At 31.2% G+C, this 8,673-nt stretch overlaps 1 protein-coding gene across 1 annotated transcript; it reads right to left on the bottom strand.

The window, feature by feature from the left end:
• Positions 1-4,688: 4,688 nt before the first annotated feature.
• Positions 4,689-7,225, bottom strand: LOC123675740 (suppressor of Mek1-like). The gene is made up of 3 exons (XM_045611233.1): positions 5,831-7,225; positions 5,577-5,719; positions 4,689-4,964 (listed from the first exon to the last, which is right to left on the bottom strand). Exons 1-3 carry the CDS (start codon positions 7,008-7,010, stop codon positions 4,815-4,817), a joined length of 1,473 nt encoding a protein of 490 aa, XP_045467189.1. The 5' UTR covers positions 7,011-7,225; the 3' UTR covers positions 4,689-4,814.
• Between the last annotated feature and the right edge of the window lie 1,448 nt (positions 7,226-8,673).

An 8,673-nucleotide genomic window follows, 5' to 3' on the forward strand; every position in this document is an offset into this window, starting at 1 on the left:
CTCTTGCTGTCCATGGCAAACAATGTTGCTGGTAAAAAATTCGTTTCAACAGAGGCTTGTTAAAATCGACTGTCTCAATTTTTTACCAATAGCGACGAGGGTTTCTATGAGAAAAGCATACACACACCTTCAAAATGGCAACAAGTTATAGAAAAAAACGGTGTATATTCGACCTTAATCGGATCAACTGTGGTAATTGAAGTCTTGATTTTTATGCAAAAATAATATTTTTTTTTCTATACCTCATACTTCTTTGTGCCCGAGTTTCTGATGAAATAAATCTACATATATTCTTGAAATTGTTCGAACTTGTTTTTGTACCACAAAAATGTTTGAAACTGAATATGATATCAGTTACTAAAATACATCTTTCTATAAAAAAACACTTGACTCAGTAGGCACCAACAAAAATTCCGCTATTTTGCTAATCAATATGAGCCTTGACTTTCTATGCCCCCCCCCTCAGACATCGCCTGGATCCGCCCCTGGTCAGTGGAAGAATTACGAATATCCTTATAGCTGGCAAGTTTTTCACTAAATCAATTGAATTTTGGTTTGTGGTAGATATCATTTACCCAATAGTTGCTTTTGAATATTGATTATAAAATAACTTTTGAATATAACTTTTGGTTTAATTAAAACTTATTCTCAAAATTATATTTTGTTATAACATTATATTCAAATACTATACAAGAGCAGGTAGACGTCAAGCATCACTATTACTATCGACTATCTTAATTTTGTTGGTAATATCATTGTACAACTCTAGCGCACCAGCATATCTGCGGCAGATGGTAATGTAGATGGTATCAGGATGTATTCTACATAATGTCTTCATCCTGAAAGAAAATAATCCTGAAGATATTGTTGATGAACCACTTATCGAAGAAGTAGGAGATTTTGTAGACATCAAAAATATACATAGGTAATGAATGAGCGAACCAATTAGAAGAGAGTGAAAGGAATTTTATAATGTATTCCTTGAACATGGATGTAAGATTTATTCGCTGAGATACAGAAATTACAAGAGAACCTATTCATTAAGAATGAATCAAGCTATCCAGAACTGATTTTTTTATTGTAAAATATGAATATGGAAAAAGTTTCTTCCGAAATAAGGTTTGGGGATTGATTTTTCTACCCCTCTTGCAATCATAGAGAAACATCATTGAGTATGGATGCGTGGTCTGGAGCCCTAGGTATAATGTACACATCAGAGGTTTGGAAAATATAGGTACAGAGGCGATTCTTGAAGTACGTTAGTTTTAGGCTCGATGGTATTTATCCAAACCGTGGTGTACCACATGATCAGTTGTTGAGTAGATTCCTATCCAGGTTGATTCTTTAGAGCAGCGTCGTCGCTACTTACTCTTTCTTAGAAATATATTTCGCTCACTAATCGTCTGTCCCTATTTACTATCACTAGTTGATCTTCATGTTCCTAGACTGCCTGTACGCAGCCCAACTACATTTTATCTACATTTTCCACGCTTTAACGTCCTCCTTTTTCGCCTCTGTACCTATCGTATAACTCATGACATGACTACATGACCATCCCGCATTTTGTTGATATTTGCTTTGTTTTGGGTTTAATTATGTTTTTTGTTTTCAGTATATAACTTTTAAGTTTCATTTCTTGTATATTTGTTTTCCCATTCTGTAATTGGCCTAGGCTGTAGAATGGTGTAATTATTAAATAAAAAAAATAAATAAAGAAAAAATAAAAAAACATCACCAAAAATTTTTAAATGCTTTCTCAACCGCATAAAATGTCTGTTTTTCATTCTTTGTCGATGATTACACCCAGGGACCCATCAGGGCCCTACCAACCGATGTTTTGATCCAATCGAAACTTCACATTATTATATATATTATAGAAAAAAAATTTTTGTCGACATTGTTTACTCATATCTATAATGTGAGAAGAAGAGGTTTGAATCAAATTATTCGAAATTTTTTTTATTACCAATTGATTGTTCTTATCTTATACTGGGTGTTCCTGAATTGTAGTTACGACGCAAGATGAGAGATTCCTTGGATAATTTTAAAAATGAAATAGCCTATAAACATATGAGCCCGCAAACGCTTTGTTTTCGAGATACAGGGTGTTTCTTGTAGTCCTACTTTTTTGTGATGCTCAACCAGTTTATCGAATCTTCGCTACAGAGTTGGTAAATAAGTACCAAAACTTATAATTCATTTATTTATCGCAGCTACCTAACTGGATCCTTACATTCCTTACAATAATTTTATTTAGATTTTCCTGAGAATTCCTACTATATATATTCCTTACGTAAGGATTTCGAGAAAATAATTCAAACATTATAGTACTATAATGTTTGAATTTTTTCTCGAAATCGATTGCAGATACGACAAAACTACAGCAAATATAAAAAAAGTGTAGTACTGAGCCAGAGTTTAATTTTAAATGTTTCTAATTAGAAACATTTAAAATTAAACTTAAAGGTATTTAACTTGAATTGGCATAGATATTCCAATTTGAAGTTTTTATTATGTGATATCCTAATTTTGAATGCAAATCTACGGGCAGATCAAGAAGCGCGCCCGCTTCTTTCCTCCAGAATTATTTTTTTGTGAACCACTGGTAGTTTAAACTACCAGTGGTTCATTATTGGGTGGGAATTATTTTTTGTGTATTTTTTATTTTTTTGTGAACCACTGGTAGTTTAAACTACCAGTGGTTCACAAAAAAATAATTCTGGAGGAAAGAAGCGGGCGCGCTTCTTGATCTGCCGTAGATTTGCATTCAAAATTAGGATATCACATAATAAAAACTTCAAATTGGAATATCTATGCCAATTCAAGTTAAATACCTATCTTGTGAAGGGAAGGTGCAGCTATGAGAGAAAAACTTGAACTTAAACACCTCGCTATCTCAAAAACAATGCGTTTACTCATGTGTTATAGGACTTTTTTTCTTGAAATGATCCGAGAAATCTGTCATTTTCTTTAGTACCTCCAATTAAGGAACAGCCTGTAGATATAGTCAATTCAAAACTGATGTCATAAAAAAAATTGAAATTTGAATGAAACAAAATTTGAAAAAAACAATAAATTGTACAACACAGCCCAGACAATTTTTCGATGCGAATTACTCAGTGATCATCAGTTCTTTGATAACTACAGTATTGAAATTTTGTGACGAGAATGATACAAAAACCGAAAACTACGGGTAAGTGTATATCGATGACGAAGACGAATGCAAAAATCACAGATGGTAAATAAGGGGCGATATGGTGAGAAAGCGGATTGACGAAGGAAAATAATAAACCTTGCACAAAGACGAGCTCGTAGTACAACTCATCTTGAAAGCCATAATAAACTCCATAAACCATAAAGGGGTCTGATTTTTTACTGACATGTCGATTTAAAAGGAAAGTAAAATGATAATTATGGGTTCATTTTATGTAGAAATTTTCGTTCTTCGTTTTTGCGAGATTTTTTAAATTTTATATTTTGAAAATCTTGGGGGTAATTACCCTCAGTACCTCCTATTTCAACGCCCTTGAAATAACTTTTACCGAATTTCAATAAAAAGAATTCGTTCGTTTTCTTATGTATTTTCATGACTCATTATACTAAAATTCGATGTTTTTGATTTTCATTAAGTATTGAATGAGAGTTTATTGAAGCTCCCGTCCTTGAATGATTTTGCAGGAAGAATTTTGCGTTTCATGTTGAATCATATGAGATATCTCAGTCCTGTTTTTTTTTTCGAACTTTGTCCAATTTTAAAATTTCATAAGAAAAAAAATGTTAAATGTGACAATTAACTTTGATTGAAGCTGAATTTATATACTTATTGAACATATAAACAATGATTTTAAATTCGAAATACAAAGTGATATTTTTTACCTGAACACTTTAAATGAGAAATAATGAGTCCAGTCATGGAATATTGAAATGATTAATATCTCTCTGACTCGATCTCGGCATGTGTCAATAACATCCAAAGTTTCAATAAATTCCGCTGATAAATTTGGTTCTGATGATGATTTCATTATTTCCATGAATACGCAAACACACCCTGTAGCTTTCTGGGCAAAAGCAGAAATTAATTTTTTGCAGTCAATCTGTACTCACCTAGTCCTACCCTACCTCTAGTAAGAGTATGTACAGTTACCCCTGGGATACCTTTATACTTTATTGAGGTTATCTTTGTCAGTTTTCAAATCCAGAGAAAGAGCTCTACCGATTAGGGAAATAAAATAAAGAGTGTTCGGTTTAAAACATATACCAGTTCACATAAAATTTTTATGTTTATATTGCTTTTTCGCATTTCCTATTACTAAACCCCCTTAAAAAAACTTCATATTTGCCCATTTAAATGTTTTTGTAGAACCAATATTAACTGAGATAGCTATTGAGTAAAATATAAACAATCACCTGATACATACAAATTATAAAATATAAATTTCGTTTTTTATTTCACATTTTATCCAATGCATGCAATAAGTTTGGAAAAGCCATCAAATGGACCAATAAATATTTCCATATTCAACAGAAAGAATTTTAGATCATTACAAGCATAATACTATTACGAAAATAACCCTTATAAGCAACAAACCAAAAATATTGAAACAAAATTTTTATTTGTAATGATCTATATGTGAACACATAAAAACTTTGTAATATTTTCAATAATTGGTCTAACACTAAATGAAATATAACTTAAATATCACTTTTATTGAAGAAATGCAAACAATGTAAAAAGTGTTCACTCTTAACATAATTTAAATGTATTTACAATGATATTTTTTTTTGTCTGAAGCATAACTTGAATGAAATTTGATTTAATAAATCACATGGCTGGGGTTTTTGGTAACCGAAGATGAAATGGCTTCTTCAAGGTTGCTATCTAACTTGTGATAATTAGCAGAGTTTGGTCTTCTTGTACGTTGTGGCCTTCTTGAATTTCTACCTTCTAGAAGCAGTGCTAGAACCTTGAATTTAAAAAAAAAGGAAAGAAATTATTAATGTATTGATACAGAAAAATTTTAATACTAATTTATAAAAACTCTTGAGTATGTACAGTCTTGGCACTCTTTGATATTGTTAACATCATCAAAGATGAAATCCCATTAGTTAAATAGAGATAGTAGTTGTATTCTGACAATGTTGTTCACTGTTGAATTCGAGGATATAATACAACGAGAATTTTGAATAGCTCTAAAATATCATACAATAATATGAATTTTTTGTAGATAAATTTTTTTGAAATGACAATTCTTACTTTGCAAAAGGCTAAGTGGAAATTAAATTATGTGCTGCTACAAGTATTATGACAACATGTTAGCCTAAAGATTTGGAGAGATAGAAGATGTACTATTCTCTCCTTTCTAATTAAAATTTCACTATTTATGGAAGGGGAGAGAAATACATGTTATTTCTTTGTTTGACCCTTGGCATTCTTCATGCATTTCTTTCTAACACAATTATATTAACCTCCCAAGCTACCGTCTTACCAGCTTTATATATATAATTATTGGCAAAAATATGCAATACTTCTTATTTATTCTTTTTGACAACTTTTTATTTTGATGAAAACTACATACCTTCTGTTTGTTGTGATATAAAATATATCCAATCACAAAAACTATGCAGGTAAAGGAAAAATAACCAAAAAAATTGGAATTGCCATTTAAGTCACCATTATATTCGAAACGATCACTCAATTGGCCTAATTTTGGTGCTTTAACTGTAAAAAAAAAATATATAAATCTACAGTTTGTCTGAAGAAATCTGAATAAGTTTCATTGGAAATTATGTTAAGAATAAAAAGTCAAAAAAGATGATTTTTCAAACTTGCATCTATCTGGAATGCCATCATCGTCTTCTTCATTCACATTATCAGGATCGATCAGAGTGTTGGACTGTTTTGCTTCATTCTCTTCCACAGGTTTGTCTTGAGTTTCTATATCAGTCTCCTCATAATCACCTTCAAGAGCAGTATTTTGATTAATAATCTTAGGAGACACATTTTGATTGTTCAAAGAAGCGTTATTTTTATTATCTGTATTAGATTTTGGTTTTTCTTCTTGACTGTCTTGAATTAGGCTTACTTGGTTACTGGGTATCGAATTTGTTATATTATCAGGTGAATCTATTTCTTGATTTTTCTGTGCATGTTTTTTGTCACTTAGATTTTGAAGTAAAGCATTTTCTTTATTTTTTTCAATAGCTAAAGGGTATTTGTTTTGATTTAGATTTCCACTAAACTCATCTTTGTTCAATTTCTCTTCAACAGGAATGTTAGAGCGGGCATCTAAATTTTCATCATTTATTTCATTTACATTATCCTTATTTCCTTTAGGAGTTACCATGAGTTCCTCTTCACTTTTAATTCCACTAGTACTAAAATGGTTCTTTTTATTAATTTCTGGATGAGTTGTTTCCTCAAAGGAGTTTGGATTTTCTACTAAAGGAACTTGAGCTCTAAGCATTTCATTATTGAGAGAAGTTTGATTTTGTTCCATCTCTTTAGAAAATGTGATGAAATTGTAAGATTTAATACACATCATATCCAAAACAAGTGCTCCTTTTTGTAACTCTTGACATAGGTACTTACACTGCTCATAATTTTGAGTTAAGTTGTAGATAACTTGCGATTTTGTTTGCACATTTGGAAAAGAATTATTGCAAATATCTTTCAACGATCTGTTAGTAGGTGAATTACTTAACATATCATACATATCAATCTTTCGTTTTTTCAAATCTTTACACACAGAAACAAGTGATTCATGGTACAATAAACATCTTATATTATTTTTATTATCCTCAGATAATTGTTCTACTGATTTTATTGAGCTTATAGCAGCCCAATCCTGACATTTTTTGAATTCTGGCAGCTCTTTGAGAGAAGAAAGTTGAGATTCTTTGAGAACATCTTTGAAATCACATTTCTGCGAAATCTCACCGAACATGTCTTCACAAGATGCACTGCTTACAAGCAGACATAAAACTATAAGGAAATATTCGTAGTGATTCATCTTGTTTGAATCAGGTAGTGATTTTGATATCGAATATACACGAAGAGAAAATTCGTATATTCATCACTGAAAGACGCAATGTTAATAGTGTGTTGAAGAACATTAAATATTCGAATATGGTTAACAATATCTGTTTATGTGCAAAATACCAATTTTTCTTATTATTTTTTTAATCATAAAAATAAATATTTGACAAACAGTGTATAAAACTTAAGCAATTGAAATGGTGTCAGGTGTGACAATATGAGGGAAATAGGTACGAATAATTGTACCGTGATTGTGTTTTCGTCCTCACTCCAGAGACGTTCATATTTTTGGATTTACATCCAGGAATGTCATTTATTAAACCAATGATTAGAATTCATAAATTTTGATGATACACACTAGTTTAGTATTATGTGATCTTCTAGATATCGAAATAAACTGAAATCTCGCGCATAGGCATGGAGATGGTATAAAACATTATGAAAAAATACTCTGAGTAAAATATATATAGGCGCTTAGAACATTAATAATATTAATCTATCTATATTCTAAGTATAGACGTGTGCATATTTTTGAAATGAGACATCTGGTGGTGACTTTCAGCTAAATCATTAATAAAACATTGGAGACAGGTTATTTTAGGTGTAATTTTATAAAATGATGTGGAGTTTATTCAAAAAAGGAGGACTGGTTTCATTACTTCTAAATTATTTCTATACTAGAAAACTGAAGTCAGTGTCTGATGGCCAATTTTTATGAGAAACTCATTGGCAACAACCGCAACTTCACAGCTATCGCCTATCACCACTACAAAGTTGGTGTTTTTCGATAATGTTCATTTTCGAAATATTTTTATAACTTTCCTTCTGTTGAAAATTTTTACTATGAAAACATTTATGTAGCAATTCTTTTAAGCAAAATCAATGACGTTAATTGAATTTTCAGCAAACTGATATTTTATGAGATATCACTAAGCATTTTTTTCAAATGAGACACCCCGTATATTTCTACATATTTCGATGGAGCTCAAAATTACCATTCCAAAAATATATAACATACTTGATATTTTTCTGAAGTCATGTCCGAAGCCCCAACAGGTGACCGGTTCGGTTGCCTGACCTAACGTCTATGGACTTTTATCTTTGGGGAATATTAAAAGATATAATCTTCCCTATAGACGTTATATCAAACTACCTAACCGGCAACCTGTTGGGGCTTTTGTGTTAACAAACTACTCAGAAATCATTAATTTCGTGCAGTGAATGGTCCATACCTTCAGAATTATTTTTCAATATTATAAATCAGTTATTGAAGACAAATTCAATTCAGAAGTTCTTAGAATAGCCAAAAAAACATTCATTTTAAATTTCAACACCACTTGTTATCAGGCACGAAGTAAAAGTGTAATGCATAGTCAGAAGGTAGAGATAAGGAGAATAATCTTCCAGTTTCAAAAGTGTCCATTGAACTGACCAAAATTAGTGGTTCAAGTGTAGCTAAACAGTGAAATACTGAGAGTATGTTTTATGTTCTACAAATAAAATTTGCTAATTCTGGAATCATCTCATCCAAGGTATCATTTCTGAGAAAATTGTGTTAAGAGGGATCACCACCACGTATCAGTCAAACATACGTCACATATCAAACATACGTACCAGTACCCAATCATTTCCCCTCT

Source organism: Harmonia axyridis, chromosome 1 (genome assembly GCF_914767665.1).
Source record: "Harmonia axyridis chromosome 1, icHarAxyr1.1, whole genome shotgun sequence".
Taxonomy (NCBI): domain Eukaryota; kingdom Metazoa; phylum Arthropoda; class Insecta; order Coleoptera; family Coccinellidae; genus Harmonia; species Harmonia axyridis.

Excerpts from the sequence above, each read along its gene's own strand:
- LOC123675740 (XM_045611233.1), bottom strand. The coding sequence starts at position 7,010 with ATGAATCACTACGAATATTTCCTTATAGTTTTATGTCTGCTTGTAAGC. Across the intron at positions 5,720-5,830 it reads TGATGGCATTCCAGATAGAT|TTAAAGCACCAAAATTAGGC; the intron begins GCAAGTTTGAAA and ends TTTTTTTTACAG. Across the intron at positions 4,965-5,576 it reads TATATCACAACAAACAGAAG|GTTCTAGCACTGCTTCTAGA; the intron begins GTATGTAGTTTT and ends TTTAAATTCAAG.